General features: G+C 37.6%; 1 protein-coding gene across 2 annotated transcripts in view; it reads right to left on the bottom strand.

The window, feature by feature from the left end:
• MARCHF1 (membrane associated ring-CH-type finger 1) overlaps positions 1 to 19,787 on the bottom strand; it is a 414,802-nt gene that overhangs the window by 105,736 nt on the left and 289,279 nt on the right. Inside the window, exon 4 of one of the 2 annotated variants that reach the window (XM_044681554.1) lies at positions 19,024 to 19,764. The exons of the other annotated variant lie outside the window; for it this stretch is intronic. Within the exon in view, the coding sequence (XP_044537489.1) occupies positions 19,024 to 19,764 (741 nt within the window). The remainder of the gene's footprint in view (positions 1 to 19,023; positions 19,765 to 19,787) is intronic. 2 annotated transcript variants of the gene reach the window in all.

The raw sequence follows: 19,787 nt of genomic DNA, 5'->3' as shown, positions 1-19,787 counted from the left end.
CTTGCCGTTGTTTTTCAAATTAACAGGCATTTGAACTAATGCTTTCCATTGCCAGAATTTCGGCTTATTTCTGAACTTTCTCCCTATTCATCAATGTCATTAGTCCATTTCTCTCTGTCAGGCTTTCATTTTGTCTCTCCATCTTTTCATCACCCTCTTGATCTTTTCCTGTGGCTCTCAGATGTTTTCACCATGAAATCATCTAAATGATAAATGGGGATCTCTTTTCCTCTACACCCAATGTGGATGAAATGTATTAATTATGTATGCCAGATATAATCATTTTGTATATCTCTTCCCTGTCATCCTTGCCCTTCTATTATGTCTTTGAGTCAAGTGTCTTCGTTCGAAATGGAACAAAAAAATCATTTTTTAAAAACGTAAAGCTCGAACACAAATTTTAGCAAAATGTATAACTCCATCTCAAGTTCTATGAGCAACCTACAGGAGAGCAAATCTCTCTCTTTTTTAATAGAAGGGATAGGAATTATGGCTTGTGACCTTTACATTTTATCTAGTGCTGGTCATTCCAATAACCTCATTTACAGACGCCTAATATAAAGAAGGGCCAGCCGATGATGACTAATTCCCATTTTAATCTATTCTCCTGGTGACTATAAATCAAAGTGACTGATTTACAACAAGAACCAACAGCATTGCATTCCAACAACTTTTGAAATTTTTTCAAACTCCTTCCATGTACAGAATGCTCAAGATATTTGGACTTATAATTTAGAAACCTTTGGAAAGAAATTGCTCTTTCTTTGCTCCTGCAGCAACAAATGCATATTTTTAGTCCCGTCTTTCCTTTTTATAACCAAAATCTAAAGTAAAGCTTCCCTCCAGTTTTAATTTTTAATTGACTTCTCTTTGGATTCTGTCCAAGGAATATTTTAGGATGATGGTGAACTGCTCATGGGCTCAGATTGGCTTCATATGTCCATGCTACATTTTATTCACATATGCTTTGTAATAATCTGTTACCTGCATGTAGAAGATTGCATTTTTATATATGTTGGGCTGCTTACATTGTGGCAATAAATTATATCGATAACTGTGCTTGCAGATTCCAGGATTCAATCTCTGCCTGTGTGGGCTGCATTAGCAACTAAATGAGAGAGCAGGAAAGTAATGCAGATATAAATTGGCATGCAGTCATGTAGGTAGGAAAAGGGTTGCTTATGGAGTCAGAAGATCTGGGTTCAAATCTTGGCTTTGTTAACTTATTATCTTGGGCATCCTTGGGCAAGTCACTTAACTTCTGTAGAGCTCAGTTTTGTCATTTATAAAATGAGCTTGTTAAAAGTAGGTTATTTGGAAGGTCCCTCCCAGTTCTAATTCTATGACCTATGTGATTCTATAATCTGATGATTAATCAACACTGTTATCTGGTTGAGTGCTACCAAACAAATGGACTTGACACTTCCCCTAAATTTTTAAGAAATGAGTTTTTAGCCTTAAAAAAAATATGTTGAAAGGGCAATGGTATAAGTATGGGATAGTATATTTTTCTAGGTCTGTTTGATTTACCTATGGGGACACATAAGTTTCATTTGAATTAGAGGGACTGAAAAATTTATAAGTAATTGTAGCTGAAATCCAATCTTTCACCATTGTAGTAAGAATAAAATCTAGATAGTGATCTATACAGCCAAATAAACTTAATATTGTAGAGAGTCTAATTGACACTGGGAAATGTACTCAGATCGTTCGCCAAGAGGTTGTTGGGAAGCTGGGCTAGATTTCTTGAGAAACTGAGAAATATGGAATGTTGGGGAACTCTGTCTGTCTGTGAAGGCACTCTGGTGGAGAGCCAAAGGTATCCAGTGGCTATCCTATAATGCTTTAGTTTAGTTTAAGCATAATCTAGACTAGTAGCACCCCAACTCTAATAGAAACATATCTTCTTTGCAGGTCAATATTGACTCAGAAAACCATAGATTGACGTTATTATCTATGGGGTATTGAACTTTTATTTATTTTGTTAAACATTTCCCAATTATATTTTAATCTGAAAGGAGTTTTATGGCACCCATCTGGCTGTGAGTTTGATATCTCTGGTATAGAACAATGTTCTTTTGGCTCTGCATATTACCTAAGGTTCAGGCCTGGAGCCCTTTCTCTTTCCTTCTCAATTTGTGATTCAGGAACAGTTGAACTAGAATCTTAGCTCCAATACTGACCACACATGTCACTTTAACCTTTAGGAATTGCAGCTTCTTCATCTAAAAAGTCAGGAAAATAATACTTGCACTACCTATCTCACAGGGTTGTAGTGAGAATAGAAATATATAAATGTGATTTGTTATTATTATCAGTGTAATAATCAACAGCTTTGACATTCATTAAGTTGATTTAATTTCTAGGACCTTTTTCAGATAAAAACAATTAATCATTAAGTTGGAATTGTCTGGAACTGTGATTTCATTGGTCTAGGAAACTACTGGGAAACATTTGTGACTTGGAAAAGTTTTTATTTTAAATTCCCATTTATAATCTAATAGGTATATCTAAATATAATTAACTTCTATATAATAGGGTAATACCAGATGGTCCAAAAAACCTTTAGTTAGAGATTAGCTGAAGGGAAGTAGGATGCTTTGGCTTTCTGCCCATAACTTCTCTGCCTTCATATGGAAGATAAAGGGTATAGTCAAATGAAATTGTGACCTCCTGTGTGGGTGAAGGAATAGACACTACTACACAGGGCCAAAAAGTTGGACAGAGAAAAATGCTTCTGATTCTCAGGAAGTACAAGCACAATTATCATTATTCCAAGTCTGAATTCTTAGAAAACACTAAGGTCTTTAAGAATAAATCATAGGAGTAGCTAGGTGGTTCAGTGGATGGAGAGCTAGGTCTGGAGATGGGAGAACCTGGGTTCAAATCTGATCTCAGACACTTTCTAGCTGTGTGACCCTGGGAAAGTCACAACCCCAACTGGCTAGCCCTTAACCTTCTGCCATGGATATCTGGGTACTTAATGCTTAGTCTTGATTCTAAGATAGAAGATAAGGTGGTTTTTTTTTTTAAAAGATAACCAATAACATATCTTATTACCTTATTAGACCATCAAAGTGGCTTAGCTGTCTTTAGGATCAAGGTACTCATCTAAATAAAGATAGACAAAGAACTGGGAACAAGAGACAGAAATGGGAATTTTAATTCAAGATTGGGACCAGATGGTAAGTGTTCAAGTAAGATAATTGCCAGTGAGCAAATTAGAGGGGGAGGACCCCTGCATTTGGGGAATCAAGCAAAGGTTGTTGTTTAATGCACTTTCAGAAATAGTTACAGGATGTATAAAAACTTAAATGTATAAGCTTTAATATCAGATAACTGTGATTAGAGCTTTCTAACTAGGTCATGTTCCCAAATGACCAATGTCACTAAAGCTTTTGAAAGGCAGAGTGCCAAGTCTATCTTGAATAAACTCCAACCACATTTTGGATAACTAAATTATAACATAATAGATCTAGAGCTGGGAGAGGGAATAGAGACCTGGATTCTAAGTCACTTATTTTTGGGTTGTCTTGTTTAATTATTTTCAATTGTGTCCAACTCTTCATAATTCCCCCCACCCTTTCTGGGGCAGAGTTGAAGTTGTTTGCCTTTTTCTTCTCCAGGTCATTTTATAGATGAGGAAACCAAAGCCAACAGGATTGGGTGACTTGGTCAGTTTCATACAGCTAATAAATGTGTAAAAGGCCAGATTTGAACTCAGGTTTTCTGACTGCAGGCTCAGCACTTCTGTCTGCCTATTCATTTTACAGAGAAGGAAACTGATATTCAGAAGTTAAATGACTTGGATCACATGGCTAGTAATTATCTGAAGAAAGATTTGAACTCATCTTCCTGGTTCCAAATCCAGGGCCTAATCCATTAAACCATAATATCCATTATATTGTATATTCAATGATATGTTAGTTGGCAAAGAGGTGCAAGGAGAGGAACAGAATCTTTGCTCAGAATGGGGGACTGGTGCCCTTTAGGGAGAGAATATTGTTCCGAACTCAGAAGTAACCCACTTCATCTACATTGGCTGCAGAGGCATTTTAATTTCTGATCCAAATTAGAAACTGACATTTAAGCTTGCACACTTCTAGGGACAGATGCAAAAACCGTTAAAGAGAACTTATAACTCCTCGGCAAGATTATAGGCAGGATAGAAGGCAAAATACCATAGAATTGCTGAAAATGCTTAAGCTGTAAATATCTTAGACATAAAATAGGATTTAGTAGTAAATTTTACTGTACCAAATGTATTTGAATTTATAAACACAACCTTCACGTTCTATTTGCATAGTACACCAAGGACATGTACAATGAATGCAAGTACTTAAAATATGTGTGTATGTGTGAATGAGATTAGGAGGAGGAAAAGAGTGTAGGACATTACAAAATTGATCTTTATTATTATCTTTATTAACCATCCTATAGATGTTATCTGGAATAAAATTTTAAAATTGCATAAAAATCAAAATAATTATTATACACAAATTGATTTGACACTATCAGTTGTTAAAAGAAGTCTTATTAAAATTAAAATTCTCATTTATTCTAGAACATAGTAGATGCTTAATAAATGCTTGTTAATTGACTTTGACCTAGAGTGGTATTACTGAAGCAATCCTGTATCTTTCAAGACTTTGCCAGTAGAGTACAAATTATGGCAGGTCATACCAAACTAATGAATCAAGAAAAGTATTGTCCTCACAATATGCTTGCAATTTGAGAATTTGAGGACTTATGAGTCTGAAGAAAACACTAGAGAACATGCAATACTGCCAAGCTTTTTATATATGTGTAGATAGATAGATAGATAGATAGATAGATAGATAGATAGACAGACAAATGGAGAGATATGGAGATAGAGAGAGAGATGGAGAAATAGATGGATAGATAGATGAGTAAACTAGACCCAGAGAGATGAAGAGTCTTGTACAAGATTATACAGGTATAAGTAGTTAGATGGAATTCAAACTCAAGCCCACTGACTCTCAGTATTCTTTCAACTGTGGTATGATTTGTCTTTTGTTACAGGTAAATTAGAGAGACTCCTACTCTGTAAATAGCAGATAGCACGGGACCTATCTGAATCATCACTAGGCTTTTTTAATGAAGGCTCTAATGGATGGTACTGTCCATTCTGAAGAATGAGATCATTTCTGAGACTGTACTATAGACCAGTAATGCATACAAGGGCAAATATCAGCTCTCATTTTCCTCATTTGATCATTAAATAAATGATCAAGGGTTCATTTACTGACACTAACATATTCCAATTTTGACCACTCCAAGTGGAGAGAATGCTAACGTCAAAAGCTAGACTATTGGATTGCACTCTTGGGAGACTCAAATAACTCACTTTAGGCAGGTTTCCAACTTTGCTCATTATCTAGATATCTTACCAACTCAGCTGTTATTAAAATGAATGGGAGAAAGGTCTTGATTCATTTCAATAAGAGTCAGCAAGACAAAAGCAAAGGAAAAAAAAAAGATGCTGCATTCACTAACCTTTCATAAAAGTCCTTCCATTTCCTCTCTGAAATAAATTCTTTCCAATTATATTCAATTATCATGACCTTTTTGACCTAGTAGTCAGGACTCCATTGTTTCACTGTGATTTCTCTTAAATGTATTGGAAAAAGAGTTCCAGTTTCTTCTAGATATGCATCAATAGAAGAAATAGTATATTCCAAAAAATTTCTCTAAACATAAAAGATAAAAATATTTTATTTATAGATATTATGTATATATATATTACATGTAGCATATAATATATTATTATATTTATTTAGGTTTATTTACCAAAGCAATCAGAGAAAAAGAAAAAGTACCCATAAATTCTAAAATATTTATAGCAGCTGGAAATTGAAGGGGTATTCATCAGTTGGGGAATGGCTAAACAAATTGTGACATATGACTGTGATGGGAAACTATTGTGCCATTAAGAAACAACAAGCAGGTTAATTTTGGAAAAACATGGAAAGACCCTACATGAAATTATGAGAAGTAAAACAAGGAGAACCAAAAACATTATATACAGCAATAGAACTATTCTTTGAGGAATGGCTTGTATTTGTCCTCCTCCAGAGAAAGAACTGATAAATAGAAGACATAGTTTTATATTTTGTCAAATGATGTCTTTTCTAATGGGGAGAGGAGAAGGAAGAAAGAAGCTAGCTGGGTATTTTAATGTAACTAATGAAACAGTTTTTAAATTTATTAAATTACTGATTGAAAGATTAACAATATCATAGAATTTTAGAGTTAAGGAGATACTTCATGGATCATGTATTAAAATCTGCTACCTATGTAAGATTTGGAAATAAAGTTCTTTAATATTTCTGGCAAGTCACTTACTATCTGCTTGAAAACTCGATGATGAAGTCACTGCTATATATCTACATCATCATCATAATTAGCATAGTCATCTTCACCAACTTCCTCTTTCTAACTATCATCACCATCACTACCACTACCACCACCATCACTACTGTAACCACCATCACCATCCTAAATGCTCCTGGAGTTGTCCTCTAGGTGCTTTCATCGGGGCTTACCTCTCAATATTTTTATTCTTTATAAAAAACAATTTATCTACCACACAATAGCCTGCTGAATATTAACTAAGAACAAGACAGTGACATGACCCTAGAACATTTCCATCTGAACTCCATCAAATATAAGATGGAAAGATTGGAAATAATAAAAATAAATAAGTTGACATCTATTTGGTACTTTACAGCCCTGCAGAGAGTTTTACGTACTGTGACTCATTTGATCTTGTGAGAGTTTATGTCACCGTTGCTAAAGAATTTATATATTGTGGCCCCAAAATGACAATTTATTGTTCCTAATGTATAGTGACTCTCCATTGCTTTTAATATAAATAAAAATATCTCATCTTGGCATTTAAAATTCTTCAGAGTTTGACTCCAGAGTTCCTCTCTGGAAGTATTTCCTAAAACTCTCCTTTATATACTCTCGGTTCTAGACAAATTAGTCCATTTTCTATTTCCCAAACTTGATGTTCCATCTTTTTAACCTCTATAGAAACAAAGGTAAAAATTCTCTTATGCCTAAAACACATTCCCTCTTCACCTCTGCCTCTTACAACCCCTAACGTCTTTCAAAGATCAACTCAAGTTGCTACTCCCTACTAGAAGCTTTTCCTAATCTCCCTATTTCAGGTGATCTTCTAGGAAGTCCATGACATTTTAAAAAATTATAATGCTATTTCAAAATATTTGATTTCCTTTGTAATCATGAGAATTGTATTATGTATTTAAGAGCATGTTCTTGGAAGGGGTCCATCCATAAGTTTTACCAGATCGCCCAGGGGGTCAATAGTAAAGAATCCCTAGTTCTTGGTGCTTTTAGATTCTCTTTGCTCAAATTATTTTAATTTACTCATCTCTATAAATGTATTTCCTCATTAATCCCCTTGAGGGACAGAAATGGCTTTTCCTTTTGTTTTTGTATGAACATTCCCTTGCAATAAAGAATTCTTGTTGAATTAGACAGTTCTAATTGTTAGTAAGCTCTTCTTTGTATTGAGTTGAAAGTCAAACCAGATGGTGAAATAATGGAGAATTCAGAAACAAAGTCACTGGGGAATGGTTATATGAACTGAGGATATTTAATATAAAAAAGAGCAAACTTGAATAGGGTTGGGAATGGAATGGGAATATGATATCTGTTTCACTATCTTCAACAATTTGAAGCTCTAGAATGAAAAAGGAGTGAATTCTGCCTGCAGAAGCAGAACCAAGACCACTCTGATCACCATATAGAAGCTGTTGATTTCTTCATTCTATTCTTGCATATATCTATTTCTTAATAAAGAAAATGTTTGCAAAACTAGCACACAAAGTCAGATGTGAATATCCACAACACATTATAAAAGAGGAAAAGTTTACTGTGTGAATCACTTATTTCTAAGTTAATCTTTTATCTGAAAGGTCAATAACAGGATTTGCTATGATTTCAATTTCCTCTTTCCCCCTCATTTTTGTCATCAAAGAATAAAATCTAGCTGAATAATGTATTTTCAAGAAACCTGTAAGGGACAATGGAGTCTCAAAGAATGTGGGACTGGCCCATTTGTGCAAGAGAATTTCAGAAGCAGCAGAAATCATTGTCCACTGGAATTAGTAATTTAACAGAAGACATTATAATATTCAATATAACAGTAAAACTTGAATTTCCTTGACACATGGAGAGATCAATGCATGGAAACAGAGAGGGTTATATGGTAGGGGGAGAAGAATATGTTGAAAGAAGAGTTTTAGGAAAGATAAGCTAATAGCAGTATGAAGAAAATAAATCAAAGAGATTTTTCTGGCAGACACAAATTGAATGAGTCGGATTAGAAAGCCTTTTGAAATTCTTTCTAACTCCGTAAGTATGTCATCCAGAAGGGCAATGAAGGAAAGGAGAAGAGCCAAAGATGGTGCCAAGGTTTCTAGCCTGGGGACTGGATTAAAGTCACAGACAAAAAAAACCAAAACAAAACAGGGTAGCTATGAAAAAGAACAGTTTTGAGGAATAGGGCAACAGGAAATGATAATTAAGCTGTAATACTTAATTCCCAGCGAACTTATATAAATACATGATTTCAATGTCACTAGTTTAATTTTGAACTTTAAATCATATTGGTTCAATGTAGAAAGTCTAGGAAAAGAAACACTCTGCTCTCAGTATTAGTGGGAAAAGTGTGTGAGTGGAATCAGCATAAGTGGGAAAAGCATAGCAGAGATGAGTTCTAAGCCATTTTATTTCTCTCTAGATAGTAGGACAGTGGGCTAACTGATCTCTCTAAGTTTCTTTCTAGTCCTAAGAACACATATCTGTAGTAGCTCGCATAGTCTGGAGTCAGGAAGACCTGAGTGCAAATTTGGCCTCAAATATTTACTAGCTGAGTAACCCTGGTCAAGCCACTTAATGTCTACCAGCCTCAGTTTCCTCAATTATGAAATCAAGATAATAATTGCATCTAGTTCTCAGCCTGTGAGGACTAAAATATTCATAAAGCATTCAGCACACTGCCTGGCCATTCAATCAATAAACATTTATTGAATATCTACTATGTGCCAGGCACTGGAGATACAAAGAGGCAAATGGTTCCTGTACTCAAGGAGCTTGTCATTTAATGGTAAAGACAACATGCAAACAAATATGTACAAAACATAGAGGGAAGGCACTAGAATTAAGAGAGTTTGGGAACACTTCCTGTAGATGGTGGGGTTTTAGTTGGGACAGCTAGGGAGGATGATCTGAACCTGAGATGGGCTGTCTTGTTCTAGAAATGGAGAGGAGACCAGTATTACTGGAAGGAAGAGTAGGTGGAGACTAAAGGTATAAGAAAATTGGAAAGATAAAAGGGGACTGAGCCAAGAGAGCTTTGAATGCCAAAAAGAACATTTTCTATATGCTCCTGGAGGCAAGAGAGCACCATTAGAGTTTCCTGAGTAGGGAGAGTGACACAATAAACTTGTGCTTTAGGAAAAACACTAAGGGACTGAAAGCGCATTCTTAATATTTCTTTCTTTCCTTTCTTCTTCTACCTCTGGGTATCTATATCTATTTCTGCTTCCCAGATCCAACATTCATGAGGCACTGATCCCTTTAATTCAAAGAATCCAGTAAAGCCCAAAGTTGAATCTCCTCTATGAAATCTCCAACAAATGACAATACAACCTTTCCTTGCAGACCTCCAATGTGGGGGAAGCCTTAATTAGAAGGCATGCTGAAGAAAAGAGAAGAGAGCAGAAGGGGTAGTATGGGGGATTCGCCTTCGTGTTTTATGCTAGAAAGTTCTGTCTTTTGGCAGGATGGCTGAGGAGCATCCACAATTTAAACAGAACTACCCAGCTGCAGAAACGCATCACTAGAAGGGATGATGGAGGACATCTAGGAATCCCCTTTTTAGTATCCCTGAAAAATGCTAATGTGCTTTCTTTTTGAAGACCTCTACTAGTGCTCCAGAGCAGCCAAATCTTCCCTTTTTTCTAGATTGGTTAGGAAATATTTTTCTTACACAGAAGTAAACCCTAGCTTCTGCCTGATATTCTGATATTCTCTCCTTAGCTTACAAGCAGAATAAGTCCACTTCCACTTCTACATGACAAGCCCTGAAATATTGGCAGCCAATTCTCAGGTCATTCTCAAGACTTCTCCTCTCCAGGCTAAGCATTCATGGTTCTCATGGAATGTGTACTCATGGTCTTTCCCTTTATGGTTGTTCTCCTTTGAATGCTCTCTTTTTAACAATGAAAAATATTCAGGGAAAGGAAACCAAGGCTGTCAATGTCTTGCACTTCAGCTTCAAAGCAAAGCATCCAGAAGTAAATATATGTATATTATACATATGTGTGTGTATTTGTTTTAGATGTGAATTGACCAGTAAGACATCTGCTACCAAGTAAAATAAATAGAAGAGTTTGACTGACTATATAATATAGATGATGAATGAATGCACTGCCAGAAGCTCATTAGTACTTTACCTAGACCAAAACAGTTTTTGAAGGGGCAGCTAGGTAGCTCAGTGGATAGAGATGCAGGCTTAGAGTTCTGGGTTCAAATTTGGCCACAGAGACTTCCTAGCTATGTGACCCTGGGCAAGTCACTTGACCTCAGTTCCCAAGCCCTTCCTGCTCTTCTGCCTTGCAATGAATACTTAGAATTGATTATAAGAAAGATTTTCTTTCAAAGAGTGTTTAGACCAGTTCTACATTGTCTTAGGTACTAGACAGCATGTAAAGTTCAAAGAAGTTTGTAGCAGCTCAATTATATTAATATCAGATTTCTCCCACTAACATAACCTCCATGTTGTTGATATTGCTGTTGTTGTAATAACTTTGGCTGCTTTTTCCCTAGAAGTAAAAAATGTTCCTGTTTTGCTTAGGAGTCAGGCACAGAGGGTATTCGGGGGTATTAATTGATGATTGAGAGTCAGGCTTAGAGACAGGAGGTCCTAGGTTCAAATCTGGCCTCAGACACTTCCCAGCTGTGTGACCCTGGGCAAGTCACTTGACCCCCATTGCCCACCCTTACCACTCTTCCACCAAGGAGCAAATACACAGAAGTTAAGGGTTTTTTAAAAAAAATGAAAAAAAAAAGATTAAAAAAAAAAAGAGTTCAATCTTTCATCCATAGGAATTGTTGACAATTGGAGGACATTTTTAAGTCAAACTCTGGCACTATCATCTCCCTTTTTCTTGGATACCCTGTTTTTATTAACTCAATCTAGGATAACATTCACATTTTTAATGACCATGACTATTCATGCTAAGTTTGAAGTTCACCATAATACTCACTTGTTTTCTCACATGACTAAACATGCCACTGATGAAGAATGGGAGAAGGAATCCTGGCTTTTTGGTCAGAGCACCTAAGTTCACATCTATCTTTTGGTGCTTAGTATGTATATCACCTGAAGCAAGTCAACTAATAACCTTCCTCCATCTGTTTTCTCTTCTGTGAAGTTCCGACTAGATGGCCGCTGAGGTTTCTTCTACATCTCAATTTATGATCTCTTACTTCTAAAAGTTGCTTTTTGAACCCAAAAGTTAGACTCAAAATTATTCCTACTAAATTCTGCTTCTTAGATCTGACCTTTTATTTCACCCCAGTGAAATTCTTTTTGATCTTGGCTGTCATACAACATGCTAATCGCCTCAGCTTTTTGTCATCTGAACGCCATGAGCATGACATCTCTGCTTTTATGACTTGGATAAAAGCAAAGTTGGAATTTTTATGAAATTTGCAGATGACTAAAAGCTGGAAGAGAGAGTTAACGCGTCTAATAGCACAGGGCCAAAGATGGATGCCTCCAGGTTACTATCCAGTCATGAATAAATACTTTCAGATTCAAGTCATTCAATCAACTTGAAACCCACCCAGCCATTATCATCTAGCACACATGTGACAATTTGTCCACAATCACAGTATGAGATACTTTACCAAATGTTTGGCTATAATCTAAGTATATACTATCCTTACAAATTTCCTCTGATCTACAGACTGAGTAACCCTATCAAAAAAGGAAGGAAGGTACTTCTGCCTTAACTGTTCTTGATGAAGCCTTGCTGACTGTGGGCTATCCCAAACTTCCCGTTCTGAATGCCTCTAAGGCAGGAATTTAACCAAAATGTTGCAGAATTTTGCCAGATATCAGTCATACTCGATCTGGATGATGAATCTTTCCTCCTTTTCAGAGAAAGAGGGAAATACTACCCTCTCTTCAGTTCTATGGCCCCTTTTGCATTATCTGCAATTTTTTAGAGAACTAGTGGCTTGACGGTACACTGTGGAAGGAATGTCTTCCAGCCTTGATGACTCTTAGTGAAATATGCATTATTTCCTCACGTCCTCACTTCTCTTAGGTTTCAATTCTTTGTTAAACATTTTTGATCTCTCATTTCCAAACTAAAGACACTCTCTTTGGGAGAGTAAACTAAAGATATAAGAAAGGACCTTTGGTTATTTATCGTCCCTTATTGCTATCTGATCCACTGAGAGCAACAGCTGCTTTTTTTTTAACCCCTTCTTTCTTTAATCTTTCCCCTTCTTCTAAGAGATACAATAATCCTCATAATAGCTAACCTTGATGTAAGCTTTTTTAAGGTCTTGATAAAGAGCTGGACAGTATTATCTTGTTTGATGTGCTTAGAAAAATAGGTAGATGCTACTATTGTTCCCATATTACACATAAGGAATTTGAGGATGAGTGATTAAGTGATTTACTATGATAACACAGCTATTAAATGTATAAAATTGGACAAGAGTGGGAGATTTCTTGACTCAGAATAATCTTTGCATAGCTAGGTGGTGCAGCAGATAGGATACCAGACTCATCTTCCTGTGTTTGAATCTGGCCTCAGACACTTATTGGTTGTGTCACCCTGGGCAAGTCACTTAACCCTATTTGTCTGTTTTTCATCTGTAAAATGAGTTGGAGAAGGAAATGGCAGCCCACTCCAACAATATCTTTGTCAGGAAAACCCCAAATGGGGTCAAGAGTCAGACATGACTGAACAACAAACCTTTCCACCACATCACCTAACTGCCTCTACCACAACTCCCCTCTTTTGTGTCTTTTTGTGGCATTCATCAGTAGCTTCATCTCCTTCTGAACTCCAGTTCTCATAGATTCTCTAGTTCTATCTAAATGTCTAGTTTTTACAGAAAAAAAGCCAAGCATTTCTTTTGCATTCAAATTCCATTACCTGTCCTTATTTTTAATTTTATATACATATATTTTTTTAAATCTAACATGCTTGATAATCTCCATGTTTTTCTATCAACCTGTTTACATAGCTCTCAATTCTTCTAGTTGAATTCTTTGTGTTCATGTTTTCATAATTCCATCCGTAAGACTTTCTCATTTTTGTTGTGACTGATTTCAAGTTGGCTTTTTCTAATTTCTTTCACTGGCTCTTTCTTCAGTTTACTCTAGTTCTCTGGACATGTATGTTCTCAAACCTTTCTCCTTATCCCTTTTAAAAATTTTTTACCCTAAGAGATTTTGTCTACTCTGTGATTTTTGAGGCATCATCTCTTTTCATGGACAACACTCTAACTTACTTTCTCAATTGTGGTCTAGCTACTGAGCATTAGAAAGCTGAAACTATTTTACAGTAAGAACCCTCAACCTATGCTGGGTTAACTAGGAGGCACAGTGAGTGGATAGAGCATTGGTCTTAGAGTCAGAAAAACCTGGGTTTGAATCCAGCTTCAGAACTTCATAACCATGGGCAAGTTTCTTAACCTGGGTCTGTCTTAGTTTCCCCAATGAACCTCCATTTCCTTATCTGTAAAATGGGGATAATAAGAGCACCCTACCACCTAGGGTTGCTGTGAGGAAAAAACCAAGATAATAATTATAAAGCACTTAGCATGGTATTGACTCATAGAAAATGCTGTCTAAATGTTAGCTAGTATTTACATACACCGCGTAGATAACTCGGCACACTTAAATGGAGCCCTACAATATCTTCTTCCTTTCCTTCTCCCTCCCTCTCAAATTAGCTCTCTTCAACTTCTGTTTCTGTCAAGGCTATGAGCATTTTCCTTATCTCGGGGACCTTGGTTTTAACTTTGTCCATTTTTTTTCATTTATAAAATACTTGAGTATCTATTATTTTAAGAGAGAGTGCTAGGTCCCAAGAGAGACATAAAGATGAATGAGGCTTGAGCAGAAAGAACTCCAGTCTCATCCAGTCCATCATTAAGTCCTGTCAGATCTTCCCTCATGACTATGACATCTCTATTCCTTCTTTTTCACTCCCAGGGCTATTATCACTCCAGGTTCAGGTCCTTATCACCTTATACCTTGCCTATTATAAAGAATTATAGAATTATATATTCAGAAGAGAAATGACCTTGATGTCATCTTGTCTATTTTCCTAATTTTATAGAGGGAGAAACTGAGTCTCAGAGAAGTTATTTGCTCAAGGTCAGGCAGGTAGTAAGTGGGAGAGCAGGGACTCAAACCTAGATCCTCTGACTATAAATCCAGTTATCTTCTCATGGAATCCTGAAGTAAGTGAATGGGGGACCTGATAGAAGTCACTAGGTTTGGTTTAGAGGTTTGGACCAGTGTTGAGCCCAATAGTAGTTGACCACAGGCTGTATGATGGTGGTAACATGACCCGACTGCTGCTCTCAATGGTATGAATAATAATTTGATTTATTTCTCAAAACACAGGACGGGTAAGTGGGCCAGGGTGATGGAGTCCCTAGATCTAATAAATTCTTATCTCCTCCCCCTCAGCCTGAGCGGCAAACGTTGCTTTGGTCCCAATAGAGATGGGCTACATTAACTACGTTATCTCTCTACCTAAAGTAATTTTCTAGCTACCTGAATCCTGAATAAATCCTTACCTCTAATTTTTCTTCAGTCCCGTATCCTGTCCTTCCACTAAATCGATTATATATAGTATATTTCCAAGTTAAATCTTTCTAGCATAACATTTGGCACACTTCAACCTACAACTCAGAAATCTTCAAAAGCTTATTGAAGTAGAAACTTTAAAGTCCAAAGTTCTTAGCCTGACATTCTAGATCTTTCAGCCTACTTTATTTCTCTTGTTCCCTCCAAGAATTCTTTTAAGTTAGTCAATCCAACTTGCTTCTCATGGTTCCTAGTTTGTCAGCCTTGGCAATTTGTTCATGCCCATCCTCCTACCCTTTACTTCTATAAATTCTGATGTTCTCAGCTCAAGTTCTCCATCTTCTCTGAGAATTTCCCTAGCAGTCCCAGACTTCTACCCTTATAATGTTTGTGGTGTGTTTTTTTTTAAAACCCTTATCTTCCATATTAGAATCGACACTGTGGATTGGTTCCCAGGTAAAAGAGTGGTAAAGGCTAAGCAATAGGGGTAAGTGACTTGCCCAGGGGCACACGGTTAGATAGGAGGCTAGATTTGAGCCCAGGGCCTCCCCCCTCTAAGCTGGGCTCTCACTGAGTCACCAAGCTGCCCCCAATATTTATGTTCTACACCTCTTGCTCTACCTTAACATATGCCACAATTGGTGGGACCCATCCTGAATCATTTTGGAGTCTCTGCCTTCCCAGTACCTAAGAGACATACAGGTTGTCAATAAATGTTAATAATTCCCCAGGAAGGTTTGGGGGAGAGGGAAAGACCATGAAATATGTAACTATGGGAAAATATTTAAAATAAAAATTAAAAACAAAAAACAAAAAAACAAAAAACAACAACAACAAAATAATTCCCCAGGAAAATAAAGTTGCCTTGCCCTCTGAAATTACCTTCTGTCTACTCTGACTATAGTTTTTATTACCTAGTCGTTTGCATGCTGGGCTCCCCAGTAGAATGGGAGCTCCCTGAGAGTAGGTAGTTTCTGCTTTTTAGTTTTCCCATCACTTAGCACAGTGCCAGGCACATAATGGAAGGATGAGTCTTTCACATCATCCCATCTCTTGTCAACAAAAGTCTAGGTAAAAGTAAAATTTTTTTTTAAAATATGTCTCTCAGAAACTGAATCTCTGCGTTGGGAAAAATCGCTGCTATGGTTCCAATGAATGGCAAGAGTCTCTTCTTTAATGGCAGCTTGTACACTAAAAAGCACACCTCAGAGTTATACTGGCATGGGCCAAAGAGGGATCAACCCTGAGACCCGACAGGGATCTTCACATCTCATCTTGTAGCCTTCCTGAGATGTGGGTATGACCGCCGTCCCTGTGCAGATGCACCTGGGACAGGAATGTCCTCTGCACTGCTGCCCCCTTCCTACTCCCCAAACTGGCAGCCAAGAACGGACTGGCCCCTGGATCCTCTCTTCCAAGGGAGTTTGCCTTCACACAGGCTCAGCTAGTAAGGGGCTTTTTTGGGGGTGGCGGGTGGGATCCCACATATATCATGAAGGGAACTAGAAGAAACCTAGTCATTGTCACTTGCAGACATTGTCCACAGTGTCACCTCAATTCTTAATTAAGGATCTATGGAGTGGGCAGCTGAGTAAATTGAGAGCCAGACCTAGGAAGGGGAGGTCCTGGGTTCAAATCCCATCTCAGATACTTCCTTCTTTTGTGACCTCTGGCAAGTCACTTAACCCCTATTGCCTAAGCCTTTAACTCTCTTTGTCTTACAACCAATACACAGTATTGATTCTTAGGAACTGAAAGTAAGCATTTTTTTGAAAAAGGATTTGGAGCAATAGGGAAGGGTAGTACAAAATGAGACAGCAGTTAGTGAAAGGCAAGCATGGACCCACTGCAGTATTTCAGTATATGTAAAATACACACTACTTGATTATTTCAACTCTTTTACATGGTACACTGGTTAGAACACTGAACCTGAAATCAGGAAAACAAGTCCAGAAACTTCCTAGCAGTGTGATTGTGCAAATCATTTTACCTCTGTCTCAGTTTTATCATCTATAAAATGGGAGGTTGTTGTGAGGATCAAATGAGGTAATATCCGTGTGCCTTACAAACCTTAATTAGATTCACAAATACTAGCTATTATGAAAACAAAACACAGCATTGGAAGCATCCAAGCATTTAATGAACAATCCTTTGAAATCTAGAGATAGTAACTTCTCAAGTACAGGTAGATATTATAACGTCAGGAATATATATCCCCTTCCTCTTTCCCCCCATTAAACTTCCTTGCTTATGTGGGTTAAGGAGACAGACACATGCTCAAATCTGAAAGAATTCTCTGGGTGGTTTTCCAACCCACCAATAGGTGAGCTGGTGGAGAGAGAGAGAGACAACAGGTAGCTTGACAGTGACAATTTCTAGAAAATAGATATTCTTGGATTACTCCAGCCTGGAAGGGACTTTGATGTATCATATACTCCATTTTTATTTATTTATTTATTTGTTTTTTTGGTTTGGTGGGCAGTGGGGAGGGAGTCAATTCTTTCTCTGATCAACTAAAGGTCAATGTCCTAACCATGCCTCACTCTTCTACCTTGTACCTTCTTTTCTAAAATTATCTATAATTGGAATCATCTATGTTTGGAATGTTCTAGACTAGAGACCTCACAATTTCTTAGTTGAGTGGCCCTCTTAGTTGAGTGGTCCAAGATCTTCCAATCCTAAATTCAATATATATATAAATATATATATTTTAAATCCTTACCTTCCATCTTATAATCAATACTGTGTATTGGTTCTAAAGCAGAAGAGTAGTAACGGATAGGCAATGTGGGTCAAGTGACTTGCTCACACAGCTTAGGAAGTGTCTGAGGTCAGGTTTGAACTCAGGACCTCCTGTCTCTGAGCCTGGCTCTCAATCTACTCAGCCACCCAGCTGCACCCAATTCAATATTTTTTCTACTAGAATGTCTCTCAATCTTTCTACTCATTCTGCTCTCAATGGAATCAAGAATATCTGTTAGGCTTCCAGGTAATATTTCTTGCAAGTACAATGTCTACACTGCAGATTTATTAAGTGCTTTCTCTTTCCCCTAAATCTGGACAACTCAAACCTGAACATCTCTCAAAGTTCTATTTAGATTCTACAGTGCCTGGTGCTTAAATTCACAGGTATATTCATAGTTACAGGTACAATAATACAAAATCCTTACCTTCTGTCTTAGATACTAAGTATTGGTTAAAAGACAGAAGAGCAATAAGAGCTAGACATTTGGGGTTAAGTGACTTGCCCAGCTAGGAAGTGTGAGTCCCTATCTGAATGGAGGGCCACCTACCTCCATACCTTGCTCTCTATCCAACAAGCCATCTAGAGCTTTCCATGGAATTCTTTTTGAAATGGATCTGTCCAATGGGATTATTTGAGAAATACATTCTTTTTGCTAAAAGGTACAATACCTAAATTTCTGGGCATATATAAAATTGCTGTTAGTGAGAGTAGCTTTATCCCATGGCCATTTCTCCCAGCTGCCCCAACAACCTGTTATGATCCTTGTCTCATATTATCCATCTGACATCTCCCTGATGAGCCTTACAATTATATAATAAAAATAGCTTTATCTACAGGTGACATTTCTCATGAAAAACAAAACACAACAAAAACCCTGCCCCTTGAAGAAGAGAATCTCAAAGCCTCGAAGTCCGAAATATCTTCCTAGCAGCTTTGGGGTCAGTTCATTCATTATTCCTGACTTGAGCCAAATTTACATGAATGAGTTTGAGTTGAAAGATGCTGCCTGATGTTAGCTGATCCCTGAGACAACCTGGGATCCTCACACTGCTCCTTGATTTACCTGGAATGTTTGCCTAAGCAGAAGTAACCTCTAAGGCTCTTTGGCAACATTTGTAAGAATTCCAAATGAGCGAAGGAGGTAGATATTTAGTTCTATTCTGGGTCAATATCCAAGGGACCTTGGTGTCAAGTCTACAGACATCCTGATTTCTGTCTCCCACACTCACCTCTTTTAGTCCCTTTAAACCCTTCCTTAAGAAGTCTCTGAGTATTCATTACCAAAGGGCATGGTGGCAGAGGCAGGCACATAGAAAACCCATAAAAGGAGGCAACATGTTAAGGTGGCATGGGGTCTCTCTCATTAGCAACTGACCTGCACACTTCTGAATCATCACACCTGTCATCATATGGGGTAGGGCAGATCTTTGCATCCACTGGTTCTTCAAGGTGTGAAAGTGTTGGCATTGTCTCTGGGCCTGAATCTCTCTTTGAAAAGATTTCTTTGGGGGCTTCACTTTGCCGAAGATAAGCCAAGGACTGTGGATCTCCATGGTGGCATTTGTTTCTATTTCTACCAAGGTCTTCAGGGAAACTCTTTGCCTCAGGAGATATGAGAGGTGGTGAAAGGCTATATTCTTTATATCTCTTGGCTTTACCCCTACGGTGATTTAAAGAACAGTTCTCATATTCAGTCAGCTCTTGATTCTCTCTGGACCTGAGATGGACATCCTCAAGGGCGTTAGAAGTTGTTGGAGATCCATCCAGGTTTCTGCCTGTCCTGTTATTACTTCTTCTTCCTCTTCGGGGAATCTTACTTCTTTCTTGGGCCCTTTGCCGAGCCTGAACCCACTGATTTTCATCGGTGGAAGAAGAATCAGACATCTCTTTATGGAATTCACTCCATCGAGGGCTTGAGATGGGGAGGTGGAACTTACTTTTCTTCCCCTTCCTCTGCTTTTCTGCATGTTCATATCTTTCCGAAGCCTCTCTCTTCCTCCGCCTAAACCTCTGTTTCAATTGTTTCTTATTAGACTCCCTACAAGTAGGGGTCAGCACCATGACAGGGGTGGTATGCTCAAAGGTATCTTCTGACAAATCATGCAAAGTGGAAGATCTAAACAATGCAACAGGCAAAGG

The sequence above is a fragment of the Gracilinanus agilis genome, chromosome 6, assembly GCF_016433145.1.
Source record: "Gracilinanus agilis isolate LMUSP501 chromosome 6, AgileGrace, whole genome shotgun sequence".
NCBI classification, from domain to species: Eukaryota; Metazoa; Chordata; class Mammalia; order Didelphimorphia; family Didelphidae; genus Gracilinanus; species Gracilinanus agilis.
This window is presented reverse-complemented; position numbering and strand designations above follow the sequence as displayed.